Below are 20735 nucleotides of genomic sequence, written 5' to 3'. Positions count from 1 at the left end.
TAGGTCTCTACTGTGTCTGTATCTGAGCCTCTGTGCGCATTGTGCTCTTACCATAACCACGGCAGATTTCGTATATCATTTTTTAGAGATTCCCATTTGCATTTAGGTTGGTTTTTATAGTCTTAAAAACAACACAGCTATAACAGATCATATAGTCTGGCCTTGACCTGAAGACAAACGGAGTGTTATGTGTGATACATTCTAGTCTTTTGGTCTGCATATCGGCAACCAATCAAAATGTTCCGACTTCTCTTTTGAAACACGGAACTACATTTCAACGTTGAGAATCACAACACAAACTCGCTAGTCAAGCCAAAATACTGCAACGCAATCCCCACTGCTACCTAGTTAACTAGTTAAACACTACTTTACATTGTTAGCAGGCTCACAAAACAAGCTGTGTTAGTTGACTAGCGATGTGCCACTGAAATGTATTCTAATTTTTCAAAAGAAAAGTCAGATCATTACATCAGATCCCAATATGGGGACCAAAGCATTAGAACGTGACATAATATCTTAGCCTTGTTTTCCTCCTGTGCTGCAGGTCAGAGCGGAGCTGGCAACAACTGGGCTAAAGGCCACTACACAGAGGGAGCGGAGCTGGTGGACTCAGTCCTGGACGTGGTGAGGAAGGAGTGTGAGCACTGTGACTGCCTCCAGGGCTTCCAGCTCACCCACTCCCTGGGCGGGGGCACGGGCTCGGGCATGGGCACCCTGCTGATCAGCAAGGTCCGGGAGGAGTACCCCGACCGCATCATGAACACCTTCAGCGTGGTGCCCTCCCCCAAGGTGTCCGACACGGTGGTGGAGCCCTACAACGCCACCCTCTCCATCCACCAGCTGCTGGAGAACACGGACGAGACCTACTGCATCGACAACGAGGCGCTCTACGACATCTGCTTCCGCACGCTGAAACTCCCCACGCCCACCTACGGAGACCTCAACCACCTGGTGTCGTCCACCATGAGCGGGGTCACCACCTCGCTGCGTTTCCCCGGCCAGCTCAACGCCGACCTCCGTAAGCTGGCCGTCAACATGGTGCCCTTCCCCCGCCTCCACTTCTTCATGCCGGGCTTCGCCCCGCTGACGGCCCGCGGCAGCCAGAACTACAGCGCCCTCACCGTGGCGGAGCTCACCCAGCAGATGTTCGACGCAAAGAACATGATGGCGGCCTGCGACCCCCGCCACGGACGCTACCTCACGGTGGCCATGGTGTTCCGGGGTGTGATGTCCATGAAGGAGGTGGACGAGCAGATGTTGGCCATCCAGAGTAAGAACAGCAGCTACTTCGTGGAGTGGATCCCCAACAACGTCAAAGTGGCCGTCTGTAACATCCCGCCCCGGGGGCTCAAGATGTCCTCCACCTTCATCGGGAACAACACGGCCATCCAGGAGCTGTTCAAGCGCATCGGGGAGCAGTTCACCGCCATGTTCCGCCGCAAGGCCTTCCTCCACTGGTACACGGGCGAGGGCATGGACGAGATGGAGTTCACCGAGGCGGAGAGCAACATGAACGACCTGGTGTCGGAGTACCAGCAGTACCAGGACGCCACGGCCGAGGAGGAGGGGGAGATGTACGAAGAGGACGAGGAGGAGTCGGAGAGTCAGGGCCGGTGAATAAGGTGGAACACTCTGGATGAAGCGGAGCCTCGTGTAGCCTTGTGTAACCGATCTGTGTCTGTAGCAGGCTGAAGCAGGGTTAACTGCCTTATGTATACTGTACTGTATACCCTCTCCCCCTTCTCGCTATGTCTGTGCTAACTGTTAGTGTCACTTACCTAAGCCCTCTGACTGGGTCACGGCTACTTCTTGAATTTTCTCCCCTTCTAAAAGTACCACGTACGCAAGTACCCAGACAGTACACTAAGTTGAAATGCTGTGAAATAAAAAAAGAAAGAAATAACCAGTGACAATGAGTAGCTCTTCAGTTCATGTTAGAGATGTCAACACCTACTTTGTACTTAGCCTTTCATGTATGACTTGTTTTGGGAATATTTAACATGAATAAAGTAATTACCTCTAAGGGCATGAATGATCTTGTTTTACCACAGTGCCGTGAAGTGACTCGCAGGGTTAATGAATCATATGATGCAGCCTATCATTCTGCAATGCAATTCTGAAGCCATTTTTAGAGACAACAGGACAACACACCAGTGTAACATTTGACAAGGGGTCTTTCTTATGGAAAAGTAGGATAAAGCAGAGCCTTGTTGGACGTAGGCTCCCCTGCATGACTATCCCATGTGGAGGTGACCTAGATGCTGGATACCGAAATACTGTATCTCAGATCCCTGGAGATGAGGGCACACCCCGGGCGGAATACAGACACCACAGATGCACTCTGGGATAGTCAGCAGGGCCTCCACACACAATGCAAATAGTTCTCGTACACATGTTTAACCAATGGATTTGTAGCATAAAAAAATAGACACAACAACATGCATGTATGCAGCCCTAAAAATCTAAATATCTACCGGTCATGAATCCTGAGAGGGACAGCAAAACGGACGGATGAAAAAAAGATTTACATTTACATTTTTGCCATTTAGCAGACTAAGTAAGTGAATCGTCTATCCACTAGTCATAGCAAGAAAAGTACTCTATGCTCAGGCCAGGGGCCATTGGCAGTCGTCATGCTAGAAGAAGGAAGAATTCTTTTTTTATTTTTATTTTTTAATATTGACACAGGGGAAACAATACAGGGGGGTAGTAGATGTCTCTGGAGACACAGTGCAAGATCAGCACACGTCCGCCCTCTCATCCTAGGTAGCGAGAACTCCTCTGTGTGTCTGCAGCGTTAGGACCCAGTGGGCTTAGTGCTGTAGATCACATTCTGTTGATGCCGCAGCACTCAGAGCCTGTGGAGGATGGCCGCGAACAGAGAACCTCTTTATAGGCCGAGAACGCGCTGACCCTGATGTAGGCTCTCTGATGAAAAACTAAACATGCATTCACTCACCAAATACTACAGCACAGTGGGGCTGCCTGCTCCGACTTCCTCATGATATACGTACGGCTCTATACAGAACACTGCAGCCTCTGTCTCCGTGTTGCGTACAAGCTGTGAATCTCTCCTTTCCTTTCTTGGTCGTGGCGGTTTGTCTTTGCTTTGTCCTTCAGGGTCAACTGGTGACTTATCTCTCACATGCACGCACGCACGCACGCACGCACGCACACACACACACACACACACACACACACACACACACACACACACACACACACACACACACACACACAAACATACACACCTAACACGTATTTCTTTAAAATCAACCTTCGCTAATGATACTGTAGGTCTACTCAGGTTCACAGTCTCCCAGACAAAGATTTGGGCATTCAGGGTATAGATATATTAACTCTATTATTGAGTCACACAGAATACCACAGGATCTCACTAATGGGCCATTTCCTGTGGTAAAACTGCTGCTGTATCATTAAGGGCTGCATTAGTGCTCTGTGCTTAGTCAGCACGGGAATCAGGAAGGCCTGATGACCAAAGGAAGAGGCCTTGAGTCAGGGTTTCACTGGGAGCCAAGCTGTAAGGGAAATAGCCACACAGCTCAGAGCACAACCAAACATATTACCTACAGACAAACATGGCATTATCTACAGAAGTTGAGGTGGTCCAGCAACAAGACTGGGTGACTGGGTGAGTTCAGTCAAGTACAATGGAATTATGTGATTTGGCTTATCTACAGTATATGGAAAATGCACGCATGATACACTGTTCTGGTATAAAACAGTCATCCTTTGTCCTGCATTCCCTTGCCATTCCCTTGCCCTCCCCTGCGACAGAAAACCAGGGGGAGGTTGTGGAACGGGGCACAGGAGAAGCAGAATGTCTATGCCATTCTTGCACACTGAAGGCCAAGGCTAATGCTACAGTACTTTAGAGAACATAAAGAGGTTAACTTATGAAATATGTATTATGATCTCAACATCAAATTATCCTCAGAGCTTATTTCTAGTCTACACCACTTCTACAGTGGTTGCTGCCTGGGGTTTTGAGTCTGTGTCAGTATACTAGGCCTTTGTAATGAAGCCTCAGGTATTTATGATGACACCGGTTGAATTCATAAACCCATGTATAAAGTGTGCAACAAATCTAAATAAAACCTCAGTCATGAACATGACTCAGTACTTGTACTGTAAGCTGTTGCTTTACAGTTGTTTCCTGGACGTGCCGCTAGGTGTCAGTAGTGGGCAGTGTTCTTGCGCTGACACATCGAGGCTGCGTTCGTAAAGATGCTCTGGAAACCTGATTAGAACTCATGGAATGCCTCTCGTCCAATAAAATGACTCGGTCGCTCTATGACGTGAACCCAGGGTGCGCTCCGGCGCTCTCAGAGCGAATTTACGAACGCAGCCCTAGAAAGAAAAACCTTCCCAGTGGGAAACTGTGATGCCGCTGTGATGACAATGTCAACAACATACAGGCGATAGCAGGCGGTGTTTCGAAAGCACGCGCTCAGAAAGTCTAATATCTACCCCACACGGAGGATATCCGAACACATCTTGTTGGTTTGAACACGACTATGGGGTAAGCTCGCTTTGTTTACTGACGGTAGCCACTAATATAAATGTAGCTATCGAGCAGAGAGCTAGCTGCTGCTGCTCCTACTAGTACTTTCTACCACCAGCTCATTTGTCTGCTGTTTTTGCTAGCGCGCATCGGTAGACGATGTTTGGTTTCATAATGACACAGACTAGCTAACAACGTTGTTTTATTGTGTTACATTATCAGTGACTGTGCATATCTGCGCGCTGCTGCCTCGCTAGCATCAACATTGGCAGTACAGTAACAGTGTCAAAGTGAACTGGCAGGGTTGCTTTGCTGTCTTGATCTCTGACATGAAAATACCCAGTGCATGCCTCTAGTCGTCGTAGGATAACAACATTGCACAAGGATATCAAGCCCTATCGTCATAACACCAATCAATACTGTCTGGGAAGAGCTCAACCCTCAGCTATAAACAGCAGTATTGACTTCAAGAAAACAATCCCTATGTCCTTGAAGGAGTGTCAGGTGTTAATGTCCCTCTCCTTCACTAGCTCTCTGTCAGGTAAAGATGGTACACCAGCTGTGCATGTATTGTATGTAACTGTGTGTGTGTGTGTGTGTGTGTGTGTGTGTGTGTGTGTACACGTGTGTGGTCTGGGTTTTTCCCAGATGTTGCCATGGAGGTGGAATATGATGAGAGACTTGCCAATTTTCGCCAATGCCGCCTCAACCCTTTCGACCGGGCGGAGGATGAGGACGGGCCCGGGGGTGAGACCCCCCCTCGGCTTGGTGAGTGCTCCAGAGCCCCCCCCCCCACCGTTACAGGTCAGGCAGTTCAGTTTGGCCACAGACACTGTCTAGAACAGTGGAAACCCAGTCTAGACAGTTATCCTGTTATCTAGTTAAGAGGGAGTAGTTAATGCAATCTAGGCTATTAGTTACAGTAATAGAGAGTTCAAATCCTGCCTGAAACAACACCACCACTAGTGTGCCCTTGAGTAAGGCATTTAGCCCTCAGTTACTCCAGGGGGAATTTCCCTGTAATTCGTAATTGTAAGTCGCTTTGGATTAAAAGTGTCTGCAAAATAAAAAAAATAAAAAAAATGATCGCAAGGTTGTGGTTCGATCCCCGACTCCTGTCCACATGTTGTCGAGGTGTGAACCCCAAATTGCTCCCAACGAGCGGGCCGGCGCCTTGCACGGTAGCTTGCCGCCATTGGTGTGTGAATGTGTTTGAGAATGGGTGAATGACAGGCCATCGTAAGCACTTTTGGAATAAGGCGTGCAGTCCGTTAACCATTTACCATCCGACCTAGCCAGTGTGATAGGCTGACCCAGTTTTACAGCAGAGGCTACTTTACAGTGGTGCTGTGCTTCTTTTGGCAGCAGGGTGACTCATATGTGATGAGGAGTGATACAGAGACTGTGTGTAGTGCTGAGGCTTTGTGTGTGCCCCGCTCGCTTCAGCAAATGGCTGTCCGGAAAGTGAAAGTGGATAGAATAGAAGCTGATGACATGGCAGCGGCCTGTCACTGCTTCCCTCTGAGTATACGTATGGAGATGGATGGGTGGTGGAGATGGTGTGGGTGGTGTCTGAAGCCACCGTCTGCGCTGTCTGGGCTACGTCCGCAGGACTCGAGCTGCACTGAGATCCAGACTCTGCAGACCACGCAAGCTCCTTCCTCTGCAAATATAGGGTGGGATGACAGCGTAGATTGAAAGAGGAACTCTCCCTGTTCTTCTCTGGCCTTTCGCAACTGATTCAAGGAACACATGCGTCCCCCACAACCATAACCATTCTTGGGTGCTATGATTTTTGTTCCACTAGACTTGTAAAGCGTCCTTGGGTTGTTTGAAAGGCGCTATAGAAATTTAAGTTATTATTATTATTATTATTAGATGGTTGCTCTACCAGGTACCCAGGTCTCGCTTTGAACTTGGCAAAGCAGCTTTTTCTTATTTTGCGCCCTGGTCATGGAATAACACACTAAAGAACACACTGAAGCATAATAACCTTGTCTCCCTGAGAGAGTTCAAAGCTCTGATTGGAAATTGTGTGACAGAAATGTGCAATTGCTACTCTTAAAAAATCTGTTATTTATTATGTTTTATTCACCACTTTTGTAACTTGTATCTGTGCTTTCTTGGCCAGGTCTCCCTTGAAAAAGAGATTTGAATCTCAAGGGACCTCCTGATTAAATAAAGGTTAAATAGATAAGAATAAAAAAATCTTAGCTTATCCACAACAACAACAACTGACCCTGGATCTGTGTTTGAGGGGTACACGTACGCAGAGGAACTGAGACAGGAGCACTGAACTGAGGAGGAGGAGCTGGTCCTGACCACTTCCTGTAATTGTAAGACATTGCATGAGGATCTGGTTGTGATGACCAACACACTGTGAGGTAGGTCAGTGTGATAGGCTGACCCAGAGCACACTCAGCCTAGCTCAGTCCAGTCCTGGAAGCTGCAGAGTTTCACATTGTGTGCATCCTCCTCCTCCTCCTCCTCCTCATCCTCCTCCTCCCCGTCTATTCTCTCCAGCCGGCAGCCAGGACATCCTGTCTCACACCATCATGATGTCCTGGGAGGTGTACGCAGGTATCAAAAACAGGCCCACAGGCTCATTGGTTTCTACTTAGCTCAGCTGTAGAGTATACCTGTTGCCGTGACTACTGCGTTCAGTATTTTGGTTAAGAGATGGCTGGAATTAGGGCTGCAACAACGAATCGATGAAATCGATAATGAAATTTGTTGGCGACGAATTCCATTATCGATTCGTCGGGTCTTGTTCCATAACAAACCTACTTCCTGTTGACGCACGCCACGCCGTCTTGCGGAGCCGCCGCGGCGGCTACATTAGTTCTCGTTTATCTAATAGATTCTCCCTCTTAATTACCTATTGTATTTTTAGCTTGCTATTCGCATTCTATGCCTTCAGCACCGGAGTATGCTCATAGTCACTTGTATTAGTAAGGAGATGCACTTGTGAGTTCTGGCGAAGCGTCAGCTAAATGACTGTAATGTAATGCGATTGCCAGTGAGTGTTTGCTCGCATTCATGAATTCAATATTGCATGACAAGTGTATTTAGCTAGCTGGCTAACGTCAGTGGTAGAGCAGAGGTGATAAGCTAAAGGCTAGCTAGTGGTAGCCTACCAAGCTACCCGTGAGTTAGAGTGAGGCACTGACTGCACTGGCGGACTCAGGGGGGGGGCAGGGGGGGCGACCGCCCCTCCTGGTGCCCCCACGGTTGAAAAACGTCTCTCTTAAGTGCCCTTTTGAGTGGCGAAAATGAGAGGACGTACCCTATTGGTGCCCCTCCAATGGTCTAAACTTGACCATGTGCCCCCACAGTTGAAAAAACGTGCCTAAAGTGCCCTTTTGAGTGGCAAAATTAGAGGATACAGGACAATTATATGTCCTGTATCAATAGGCCTAGCCTATTGTATGGAGTGAGAGGACACATTGCATTGTTTTGGAGCATATCTGTTATATAAAAACATTAGTGTCTTGTCTGTAGCCTATATTGCACTTTGGGTTACTGACCTTTACATTAAGCAAAGTTATTACCTAAAACAATGCATGTATTGAGCTAGAGTTCAATTACTTTATTGAAACAATCTACCGCCATAGTCCATGGCCTGTTGTTAAACCTATTTCATGTAGCAAAGCCTTTTTTATTTATATTATTTATACTTTTTTATTAATACTTATTCATTTTGCACATGTATATGTATAGGCCTGGCTGATTTAGAAAACATAAAATAAAATTAGCAAAAGAAATCAGTTTTTTTCATTTGAAAAAATAATCGGCAGATTAATCGGTTATCAAAATAATCGTTAGTTGCAGCCCTAGCTGGAATCGCAGCGTAGTCAGTTAGAATCCCTCAAGAGCTCTTGTTATTGCAGTGGTTTAATATCCACACCTAACGGACAGTAACAGCGAATGAAGTGTCTCTGTCTTTTCTTAATCGTTTTATGACGATTGCTTGGAAACCGGTGTCCCCGAGGATCCGTAATCGATCAGTCTCTTTCTGAGGCTTCGCTTCCGGGCAAACAGGTTTAACTGGTGGCGAGCTGTGGAAAGCAGCCTTTTGTAAGGAGTGTCTGTCGGGGATGTTAGAAGCTTAGAGCATCAAAGAGGCGAGCCTTAATCTGGCACTCAGCACCTCGGTCGAGCACCACCGCGAAACACCTCAGGATTTTCTCTCTGAATCCCGGGAAAAGAGTAAATATTTGATCAGCTACCAGCCTTCCCCTGGCCCCCAGCGCTCCCTTTGATGTTCTGACAGAAAGACCCACCCTCTGGTGTCGAAGCTGAAATACTGTATGAGCTGCACCAAGAAGATCTCAGCCTTTCTGATGGCCCGATTGCTCTGATCGGTGTGATACAATTCAAACTGCGGGATTATTGTATTTGGGTTAGTTTCAGAGATGGAGTTGCCAGCTGTCATTGCACTAGAGACATATGCTCTTTGATCAGCTACCAGTTATGTTCTTTCCAAATCATTGTTGTCATGTTCCTATGAGGGATCTTCCATCATGGGGCAATAGTCTTAAGGATCAGGCAGCTGATATCTGGCCCACACACACAGACACACACAGACACACACAATCCCACACCTCTAAATGCGTTTGACTCAGCCTTTAGTGTTAATCATTGTTGTTTAGAGGTCATGAGGCTGCTGTATGTTAACAACCTTCAGCACTTCAAATGCAGTAGTTTAGCCATGTCTCTCTTGGTGGTCTGTGTTAAGCAGCACACATGTGGACAAATACTGTGACTCATGGCTTCTTGTCCTGCTCAACGGGGTGCGTGTGTCCTTGGAGAAAGTACAGTAGAAAGTATGGTATTTGTCGGCGTCTGTACAGTCGTGTGTGTGTGTGTGTGTGTGTGTGTGTGTGTGAGAGAGAGAGAGAGGGAGAGAGGGAGAGAACAACACTTACTCCATGTCCCTATCTTCTCAGAGGTGAGAGCTGAGCTGTTCTCTTCCGAGACCAGAACCCAGAGTTCCGACCGGGCCATGGACCTTGGTCTGGCAGAGGACCATTTCTCTAGGCCTGTGGTGAGTACTGTCCTCAAACCTCCATTTTGGATGCTAGTGAATCCTCTGACTGATCCAACATGTTGAAACATCAGGGAGGGTCTCTGAAAATGTCAGACGTATAGTCTCCTTATAGACTTAGTCTAATAGTCTTCTGGTCTTATCAACTCTAAAGTCTAGTCTTAATAGAGTCTTAAGTATAATAATCTAGTAGAGTAGTTTCATAGTCTTGTTATTGGGTAGTGGTGGTCTAGTTGATAGTGAGTTGGACTGGTGGTCGGAAGGTTGTGAGTTCAAATCCCACCTGAAACACCACCACTAGGGTGTCCTTGAGTAAGGCACTTAGCCCTCAGTTACTCCAGGGGGAATCTCCCTGTGATCTGTGATTGTAAATCGCTTTGGATTGAAAGTGTCTGCTAAATGGCTAATTCTAATTCTTATTGCTGTGTGTCTGCCGATATGTACTTATATGTGTTTGTGTGTTTCTTTACTGTATCTCCCGGTGCAGGGGTCGTTTGTAGCGTCAGACATTGAGCAGCTGAAGATGGCCATAGAGGAGTGTAAGAGGCTGATCCTGGAACTTCCGGAACACTCCGAGAGACAGAAGGACACTGTGGTCAAACTCATTCATCTACGCCTCAAACTACAGGAGCTCAAGGTGGGCACAGGGGGGTGAGGCTGGAGGGAGGTAAAGGGGAGTTTTTGGGGGAGCAACAATCTACCAGGGGTGGTGGTTTGTGATGTAGGTGTTCCAGTACCGCCATAAGGCTAAACCTTTTTTTTCTTTTCTCAGAAAAAAACGAACTTTGTATTTCCTCATGAACTTTGTATTCTTTTGAGCAGGAAAGCCATGAACTATTCACTATCCCTGAACCGGTCAATGTAACATGACTGTGGAGGAGTGAGAGGAGCTGTTTCTGTCTCCATGTCCATGTTTCCTCATTTCTAGTACATTCTAGCGTTGGTTGAGTCTCTCCTCACCGCAAAAGAACATGTGAAACTACCCTCCTGCAATGGTTGTTCTGGGATTTCCTGCAGATTGCTTATGCTGTGATCGCCTGTGTACAGTGTTCAGTGTGATTGCCTGTGTACAGTGTTCAGTGGCCCAATCCCAGTTCGCGCCTTGGCCTTTACATTTTAGGTTCTTTTTTTGTTTCTTCTTTTTTATTTGATGACTTGTTTGATCGACTGATAGTTTCACGCTAAGTTGTGAAAGAATCGCGAGCGTCCATGCTTTTCTATGATACGACTGATGATGTAACAGGGTTTTGACGGGTTATGCCATTTCATAGGGGAAGATTTCAACCACTACCCCTTTGTAACTCTGTTCTGAGTGGCAAGCCGAAAAGCGTGTGGCACTCGAAAACGAGCGGTAGGGGTAAAAATGAGAAATGGGATTGGGCCAAAATATGTATCTTGTATAGGGCTGGGACGACGCGTCGACATAGTCGACATAGTCGACTACGTCAATATGTCGACTTGCGTAATGTGCGTCGGTGCGTCGCAAATAAACAACATGGCTGCGACCAGTGGAAACATGGAGGAGGCTACTAGGTAATGTTACACAAGCAATGTAGCTCACCACAGTTCGTATGTCTTGTCTTCTGGTGTTAGTAACTTCTAAATGGCCAGGGTTTTTCCTGCATAGAGAATTATGAGGCGGCCGCCTCCGTCATATTTCTAGCCGCCTCCAGCTCTCGACAAACTGACGGTCATATTTTCTACAAGCGTTGCACTCGGTGGATTTCTGTCATTTCTAACTGCAATTGCGGCATTGCGCCGACGTGGTGGCGGGGGCGCTGTTTCACAAATAAGTTAGCTTTCGTTTTTGCTAGCGAAATAGCTGATGGTATGTTGACTGCTCAAGGAGAATACATATTTGAAAGTACAGAATGCCTGAGAGCCTTATATTGCATTATATTACATTATATTTTGAATGGTCATCTGGTGCCTGAATATTGTGTTTTCCTTTACATAAATAATGACATTTCCACCATAAATTGATACAGAAAGGGCACAAATTGGTGCATATCAATTCACCAGAATGCAAGAAATTAAGTGTTTGATGTTTAAGGACCCCCAGACAGCCCTGCTTCATGGGTCCCCCCGGATGTCAAACACCACTGGTACCACCTCCTCATTTTGAGCCAGGAAAAACCCTGATGGCCATGTTGGCATTCAAGTTGGCTAAACATAGCAGTGAGTCTGCCCTGTGTCTGGGGCTGTTTGACAGAGGCAGTTACAGTAGTAGTAGTAGTAGTAGCAGGTCGCCGAATTAAAGGTGTGAGCCAGGAAAAACCCTGATGGCCATGTTGGCATTCAAGTTGGCTAAACATAGCAGTGAGTCTGCCCTGTGTCTGGGGCTGTTTGACAGAGGCAGTTACAGTAGTAGTAGTAGTAGTAGTAGTAGTAGCAGGTCGCCGAATTAAAGGTGTCTGTGTTTAATTGCGGGCCCACAGACAGCCCCCATACATCAGCTGATCATTTAAAGGGGCGGCCGTCTGAGTAATGTGCATGTCACACGCTGCTTTGTTTTATAAGAGCAGCAGCTATTACCCAGAGTGCTTTATAAAGACACTGTTAAACAGAGAGAGACAATACAGCCATTATTTTGGGGAAAATTAAGTGATGCATTAATCGAACAGTAAAAAAATATATCGTTAGACTAATCGTTAAATTAGTCGTTAGAGTAATCGACTAACCGGAAAATAATCGCTAGATTAATCGTTAGAAAAATAGTCGTTTGGGACAGCCCTAATCTTGTATCTAGAGGAGAACGAGAATGGGACAAGACCTTCTGAAAGTTCAGGGTACTATGTATTCCTGAAACTGTAGCATAGGTCTGTTACACCATGTTGTGCATTGTGTCCCCCTGTTTTAATTGGCTCCGCTCCTTGTCACCCAACAGGACCCTGAGGAAGACGAGCCAAACCTGAGGGTCCTGTTGGAGCATCGCTTCTCCAAGGAGAAGAGCAAGAGTGTCAAACAGACGTGTGACAAATGCAGCACCATCATCTGGGGTCTCATCCAGACCTGGTACACCTGCACAGGTGACACGCGCACACACACACACACACACACACCGAGAGTAACGTTTTACTGTTCAGCACTCTGAGCGACTGTACTTGGAAAAACAAGTGAGAGAGAGAGAGAGAGAGAGCATCGCTTAGCAACCAGAGCAGTGAGCAGCATAATGGACTGACCTGACTTAGTCTGAGCCCAGACAGCTGTTGCTGAGCAACACTGCCTCCCTGTGGGTTTCTATTCTTCTGTCTTTGTTCACATCACCCCCTGACAAATGTGCTGCAGCAAACTAGGAACTAAAGATACATTTACTTGTACCCAGCAGATTTTCTATTTCTGTCCAAAACAGCAGTATTGTAAACTGTACCATGAAATATACTGTATATATATATCTCACTATTTGCACTTCTGGTTGGATGCTAAACTGCATTTCGTTGACTGGTACTTGTTCTCTGCAATGACAAGTTGAATCTAATCTAAATAGGTTAACCTCTGTCTGTCTGTCTCTCTCTTTTACAGGTTGTTACTACCGTTGCCATAGCAAGTGCATGAACCTGATCACCAAGCCCTGCGTGAGGTCAAAGGTCAGCCACCAGTCGGCGTACGAGCTCAGCATCTGCCCGGAGATTGGCCTCGACCGGCAGGACTACCGCTGTGCTGAGTGCCGTACGCCCGTGTCCCTGAGTGAGTGGCGGCCATGTTGGCTTGTAGGGATGTAACCATACATTCAACTCACCATTCGATACGATTCTCGATTCCAGGTTCACGATACGATTTTGTCATGATTTTCTTTTTACAAAATGAGTTTGCAGACAAATTATGACTGAGAAATCTCAATATTCATTTATACAAAATACTGTATTTTCTAAAAGAATCCCTTTTATTTCTGAGGTAGGGTATAACTGCAAAACAAAACTATGCAATGAATGCATATTTCCTTCTTTATGAAGACTTTCCTTCTTTATGAAGACGAAAGCGAAGTCAAAAGTAGATTCCTCCCTCTGATGTTTAAAAAGAGTATTGCGATCCATTTGGATCGTCACATATTTGTATCGATAATTAATAGTATATAAAACAGCAGGGACCAGGGGGAGGTTATTTTAAAAGCAGGTGCAGTGATCAGAGACTATATCTAGTAATGAGTTTTTAAAAGAGGGTAACAAGATGACGGTGTTTTAGTGTTTTTTGCAACTCATTCCAGTCTGTAGCAAACTGGAGAGAGTGACGGCCAAAGGAGGTGCGGGCATGACCAGAGGGATGAATTTGCTGGAGTGTAATCCATTGGCAAAGGGCCTGGCAAAAGTACCTTGGTGTCTTACGTAAACCCAGTCACCATCTGTAGATGAAACGAGGTGTTACTGAGTGCCCTACTCCGGGACATTGACCTCCTCCCACAGACTCATAAGGCTCAGCCTCCCAGATAAATCACTGCTCTGTTCTCAAACGGTGTTATTACGGTGTGTCCCTCTCTGGAGACACAACCAGACTAGGGCACTTAAAGCCATCCTCAGCCACTCTGTGCTGAGAGAACAGATGGTACTTTACTCTGCTGGCTCATCTAAAGTACTCGCATTTAACTTGAGCAGTTAGATAAGCTTTGATTTCACTATTTTATTACCAAAATGACCATCAAACACCTCCCCCCCCCTCAATACACTATTTGAAAGTCTCGTATATATCTCTTTTAGGGCTGTGTGTTAAAGAGAGTTGTGTGTAGAGTTGTACAGTAAGACTCACGTTGCGCTGTGCTGATGTGTCCTGTAGGGGGCGTGCCCAGCGAGGCCAGGCAGTGTGACTACACGGGCCAGTACTACTGCAGCACCTGCCACTGGAATGACACGGCTGTCATCCCTGCACGCGTCATCCACAACTGGGAGTTTGAGCCCCGCAAGGTGAGGGAGGGGGGGAGAGGGAGAGAGAGGGGGAGGGAGGTAGGGGGGGAGGGGAAATGGAGGGAGGGGGGGGAGAGAGAGTGAGAGGTAGGGAGGGGAGAGAGAGTGAGATAGAAAGAGAGAGGAGGGGGGCGGGGAGACAGAGAATGTCATGGAAAAATACAATGTTGATGTCTTACCCAATCTAAAACCACTTAAAGAAGCACACTCCTTGGGGCGCTTAGGTGGCGTAGTGGATTAAGCGCTGACCATGTACTGCAGGGATCCCGGTTCGATTCCAGCCGCGGACATATCCTGCATGTCATCCCTTCTCTCTCTCTCACCCATCCTTCCTGTCATAATCTCTACTGTGTCTGTCATTAAAAAGAAAAATATGAGTGGGACTGCCCCACTCAGAAAAAATAAATAAATAAATAAAAGAAGCACACTCCTGGCCTGGGGTGGTCCAGTGGTCTAGCACCATGGCCTACAGTGCACACATACGCCCATGGCATGGGTTGTCGAGCTTGTTACTCATGCTCCTGCTGTCATAGCTGTGGTGAACACGTCACTGCACCTGTGGTGTCTGAGCTGTGTGTCTCCTGACTGACGTGGTGGTGTGTGTGTGTCTCCTGCAGGTGTGTCGCTCATCCATGCGCTTCCTGGCGCTGATGATGGCCCGGCCCGTGCTGAAGCTGAGGGAGGTCAACCCGCTGCTCTTCAACTTCGTGGAGGAGCTGGTGGAGATCAGGGTGGGTGCTCTGAGCCTCAGAACCAGAGCCAGAACCAGAACCAGAATCAGAATCAGAACCAGAATCGCTTTTATTACATCCTTGTTACACAACTCCTTGTTACACAAGAGTACAATTCTTAGGCGTAGGTTCTTCAACATTGGCATTGCAGAAAGATACAAAATCAACAAAATTAAAATAAATAAAGTAAGTAATATAATAAAGTAGAATGAAGTAATACAGTGGTTAGTGATGGTAGCCTCCACTGAAACGGAGGCTCTCAGTCAGATTCAACTGACTGACTGCCAAAGCATTTCCGGAACTCTCACCACCACCTATAGTGTCAAGTGTTTTATGTGGTGTTTACCTAGCAACAATACTTTAATTGGCTACGAAACGAAGCATCATCCTTGATGGAGTCGTTTCGGTAAATAAAGTCACCCGTGCCACTCTAGAACGTTGACGATTCGGGCGACTTTATTCACCCTCGGCACTGAACGAGTTAACGTGGAGACGGTCTCCCGGTGCGGTCGGAGATGAAAGACATCACGAGTTTTAACACGAAAACGTGGAAACGGGATACGAATATCAGGATGGATCTTCTCTTTACCCTCTGTCTGAACTCAGACACGTTGCAGGTTCTCCAGACACACACACACAGACGAGAGGCGGCCTGTGTTGTGTCAGAGGGGGGGAGGAGGTTCTTTTGTCTGGGTTTCCCGCCGGTCAGCAGTTGTGTTGGTGCCACAGTGTTTGTAGTGAGGGATGAGGGGGAGGGAGAGAGACAGCTGTTCTGCCGGAAAAGGGGGGGCGGGGGGGGGGGGGGGGGATGGTAAGGAGGGAGGAAGGCCAGGAAACAGACCTGCCCTTATTTGGAGAAGACAGTCGTTATTTTTTTAAATGGTTATTTTCATTAGAGCACCTGTGGTGCTGGTCTGTTTCTGGGTTAGCTAGCCTGCTGATGGGTCATTAGAACCCTTTGAGATCCAGACTACTGTATAGAACCCTCCAGCTGGCCTGAGTGGCAGGTTGTGTGTGTGTGACAGGTTGTGTGTGTGTGTGTGTGTGACAGGTTCTGTGTGTGTGTGACAGGTTGTGTGTGTGTGACAGGTTGTGTGTGTGTGTGACAGGTTGTGTGTGTGTGTGTGACAGGTTGTGTGTGTGTGTGTGACAGGTTGTGTGTGTGTGTGACAGGTTGTGTGTGTGTGTGACAGGCTGTGTGTGTGTGACAGGTTGTGTGTGTGTGTGACAGGCTGTGTGTGTGTGACAGGTTGTGTGTGTGTGTGACAGGTTGTGTGTGTGTGTGTGACAGGTTGTGTGTGTGTGTGTGACAGGTTGTGTGTGTGTGACAGGTTGTGTGTGTGTGTGACAGGCTGTGTGTGTGTGACAGGTTGTGTGTGTGTGTGTGTGTGTGTGACAGGTTTTGTGTGTGTGTGACAGGTTTTGTGTGTGTGTGACAGGTCGTGTGTGTGTGACAGGTTGTGTGTGTGTGTGTGACAGGTTGTGTGTGTGTGTGTGACAGGTTGTGTGTGTGTGACAGGTTGTGTGTGTGTGACAGGTTGTGTGTGTGTGACAGGTTGTGTGTGTGTGTGTGACAGGTTGTGTGTGTGTGTGTGTGACAGGTTGTGTGTGTGTGTGTGACAGGTTGTGTGTGTGTGACCGGTTGTGTGTGTGTGACAGGTTGTGTGTGTGTGACAGGTTGTGTGTGTGTGACAGGTTGTGTGTGTGTGTGTGACAAGTTGTGTGTGTGTGACAGGTTGTGTGTGTGTGACAGGTTGTGTGTGTGTGACAGGTTGTGTGTGTGTGTGTGTGTGACAGGTTGTGTGTGTGTGTGTGTGTGTGTGACAGGTTGTGTGTGTGTGGCAGGTTGTGTGTGTGTGACAGGGTGTGTGTGTGTGTGACAGGTTGTGTGTGTGTGTGTGACAGGTTGTGTGTGTGTGACAGGTTGTGTGTGTGTGACAGGGTGTGTGTGTGTGACAGGTTGTGTGTGTGTGTGTGACAGGTTGTGTGTGTGTGACAGGGTGTGTGTGTGTGTGTGACAGGTTGTGTGTGTGTGTGACAGGGTGTGTGTGTGTGTGTGTGACAGGTTGTGTGTGTGTGGCAGGTTGTGTGTGTGTGACAGGTTGTGTGTGTGTGGCAGGTTGTGTGTGTGTGTGTGTGTGTGTTTGACAGATTGTGTGTGTGTGTGTGTGTGTGTGTGTGTGTGAGAAAGACAGGTTGTGTGTGTGTGTGTGTGAGACAGGTTGTGTGTGTGAGACAGGTTGTGTGTGTGTGTGACAGGTTGTGTGTGTGTGTGTGTGTGTGAGACAGGTTGTGTGTGTGTGTGTGTGTGTGTGTGAGACAAGTTGTGTGTGTGTGTGACAGGTTGTGTGTGTGTTTGTGACAGGGTGTGTCTGTGTTTTCCTCCTGCAGAAGCTGCGTCAGGACATCCTGCTGATGAAACCCTACTTCATCACCTGTAAGGAGGCCATGGAGGCCCGGCTACTGCTGCAGGTCAGTAACACCCCATGACATCACCATAACACCCCCATGACATCACCATGACACCATAACACCCCCATGACATCACCATGACACCATAACACCCCCATGACATCACCATGACATCATAACACCCCCATGACATCACCATAACACCACCATGACATCATAACACCCCCATGACATCACCATGACACCCCTATGACATCACCATGACATCATCATAATACCCCATGACATCACCATAACATCCCTATGACTTCACTATGACATCACCATAACACCCCATGACATCATCATAACATCCCATGACATCATCATAACACCCCTATGACATCACCATAACACCCCTATGACATCACCATAACACTCCTATGACATCACCATAACACCCTATGACATCACCAGAACACCCTATGACATCACCATAACACCCTATGACATCATAACACCCCCATGACATCATCACAGCACCCCTATGCCGACATGACAGCACCCCCATGACCTCACAGCACCCCCTATGACCTCATCACAGCTAGTCCTATAACTTGACATTACATGTCATCAAGATTTGATTAGATTCTACTTTATTGTCATTACAGAGTACAAGTACCAGACAACGAAATGCTGTTTAGCATCTAACCAGAAGTGCAAATAGTGATATAAGAACATGATATGTAATTATATGATGTACGGTACAGTTAAGGTAGCTTATGTACAGGATATAATGTGCAGATGTATAAAAGAGGCTATATCAAAGAGGTATGTGCAATATACAGTATTGTATGTATGTGTATGTATTGTATACAAAGGTAGTATTGTAAACATCAGTAGTGCAAAGAGTGATCACATTGACCAGGGATGTGCAACCAGCAGTAGTGCAAAGACTACATTGGATCACAGTGTGAAAGAAGCTGTTTTGACCTGAGGATCCTGTACTTCCTGAGTCTCTTAGATGGTAGGGGGTCAAACAGAACGTGGTTGGGGTGCGAGGTATCCTTGATGATGCTTGCCACCTTACGCCGACACCGGTATGCCTGGAGGGACTCGATGGTAGGGAGTTTGGTGCCGATGATGCGCTGGGCGGTTTTCACCACCCGCTGCAGGGCCCAATTGTGTGTGTTTGTTTTTTGGGTTAAAAAAACATCTAGATGGAAGATTCCATTCTGTTACTGTCCTCGAAGAACCAATATTTTGCTGAGGTCATGCCTGATGTGTATGTGCTCAGTACATGTACCCACAGCGCCACCTTGTGGCCCTTTCTTAATAGACACTGGCTGAAAAAAGAATGGGCTCTGCAGTAATGTAAAACATACATGAATGAGTGACCTGCTCTTGATGTTGTAAATATCAACGGGAAAGACAACCTTGTTAAGTTTAGCGAGGGGGTTAAAATGGACTCAAAGCACAACTCTGTGGAAAGCTATGGCTGTTATTCTCACTTAGTTAAACATATGAAAATGTTGGTTCCAGAAATGGTGTCATATTGTGTAGTCACACTCTCCACCCCTCAATCCCTCCCTCCCTCTCCTCCTTTCCCTTTCAGCTCCATGACCGGCAGCACTTTGTGGAGAACGACGACATGTACTCGCTGCAGGACTTGATCGACATCTCCAGCGGCAGACTCAGCTGCTCGCTCACGGAGATCCACACCACCTTCGCCAAGCACATCAAACTGGACTGTGAGGTGAGCTTCACATACCCTACAGTACAAACAGACTCAAACTACAAACTTTGTATCTCTTGGATAAAAGAAAAAAAGCCCAATGTCTAGCTAAAGACGTTTCTAATAAACAACGAACTGATACTAGCAGTAAAAGTAGAGGAAAAGAGATACAGTATGGTGGAAGTAAGTACGTTTTCAGAGCTTGAAGGAGAAACCCCCAGGTAGCAGAGCTGACAGGGGTGAGAGACCCTGTAGAAACCCTCTCCCCTCTGCTTGGCCTGTGACGCTGTCTGACCCCCCCCCCCCCCCCTCTGTGTCCTGTCTGCAGCGGTGCCAGGCCAAAGGCTTTGTGTGTGAGTTGTGTAAGGAGGGGGACATCCTCTTCCCCTTCGACAGCCACACCTCGGTGTGCCACGAATGCTCCGCTGTCTTCCACAGGTTAGTCCCCGTCGCCTACGATGCAGCCATGTTTATCTACAGGCAGCTCAATGAGGAAATGTACCTACACAAACACACACTATGAGTAGGTCGGAGCCTGGAATGACAAGTCCAAGTGTGTTATAACAAACAGACCTGTTTTATTTTAGGCCTACTTGCAAAAACCGCCTCAAACCGCAGGTCTGACAGGTTTGGAGGACAGGAGTGTAGCTACAAATGTGTAACTATGGTTGCTCAACGCAACGGCAGCAAACTATACTGCTCACTGTCATTACGATACGCTCTGTAAACCAGGAGCAAGACTGTCGCCGTTCATCTTTGAAGTAAACGGATTGGTTGATTAGCGTATCGACATTTTGTCAAGTGTGGCCTCTCCTGTCTTTAGGGACTGTTACTATGACAACTCCACGACTTGCCCGCGATGTGCCCGAATGATGGAGCGCAAGGTCGACGAGCCGTTGGATGGGAAAGACGTGTAGCCCTAGCGACCCAACCCTGTCACCGTGACTACCTGTGGGAGTGGATCACACTATCAAGACATTCTGACACCAACATTCTCCCTAGATTTTCCTCTTGATCTCTCTCTCTCTCTCTCTCTCTCTCTCTCTCTCTCTCTCTCTCTCTCTCTCTCTCTCTCTCTCTCTCTCTCTCTCTCTCTCTCTGTCTTTGTTGTTTTGTGGGATTGTTTTTAGTGCTTTTTATTTTTTTATTTTTTTTTACAGTTCAGTACTTTATGTTATGGTGGCAGGGTACTAGAGACTCTTCTGGAAAAATGCAGTTGTATATGATCTGGTAGTGTTTAACTCATACTCTGAGACTGGCTGCACTGCATAACCCACAGAAACACACCCTCAACTCTTGGCCAGTATAGTGTGTGTGTGTGTGTGTGTGTGTGTGTGTGTGTGTGTGTGTGTGTGTGTGTGTGTGTGTGTGTGTGTGTGTGTGTGTGTGTGTGTGTGTGTGTGTGTGTGTG

General features: G+C 47.1%; 2 protein-coding genes across 2 annotated transcripts in view; both read left to right on the top strand.

The window, feature by feature from the left end:
* Nucleotides 1-1617, top strand: part of LOC308172776 (tubulin beta-3 chain) — a gene marked incomplete at both ends in the record, with an annotated part of 5203 nt that extends 3586 nt beyond the window's left edge. Inside the window, one exon of the mRNA XM_080547725.1 lies at nt 545-1617. Within this exon, the coding sequence (XP_080403851.1) occupies nt 545-1617 (1073 nt within the window). The remainder of the gene's footprint in view (nt 1-544) is intronic.
* Nucleotides 1618-4434: 2817 nt separating this feature from the next.
* Nucleotides 4435-20241, top strand: def8 (differentially expressed in FDCP 8 homolog; the record flags this gene model as incomplete). The annotated part of the gene is made up of 12 exons (XM_080547716.1): nt 4435-4543; nt 5174-5293; nt 9475-9572; nt 10060-10209; nt 12460-12601; nt 13095-13259; nt 14340-14467; nt 15085-15198; nt 17590-17670; nt 19205-19345; nt 19653-19762; nt 20148-20241. Exons 2-12 carry the CDS (start codon nt 5182-5184, stop codon nt 20239-20241), a joined length of 1335 nt encoding a protein of 444 aa, XP_080403842.1. The 5' UTR covers nt 4435-4543; nt 5174-5181.
* Between the last annotated feature and the right edge of the window lie 494 nt (nt 20242-20735).

This window comes from Nansenia antarctica (genome assembly GCF_963989245.1).
Source record: "Nansenia antarctica genome assembly, chromosome: 1".
Classification (NCBI taxonomy): Eukaryota; Metazoa; Chordata; class Actinopteri; order Argentiniformes; family Microstomatidae; genus Nansenia; species Nansenia antarctica.
Note: the sequence above shows the minus strand (reverse complement) of the source record. Positions and strands in the feature narration are given on the sequence as shown.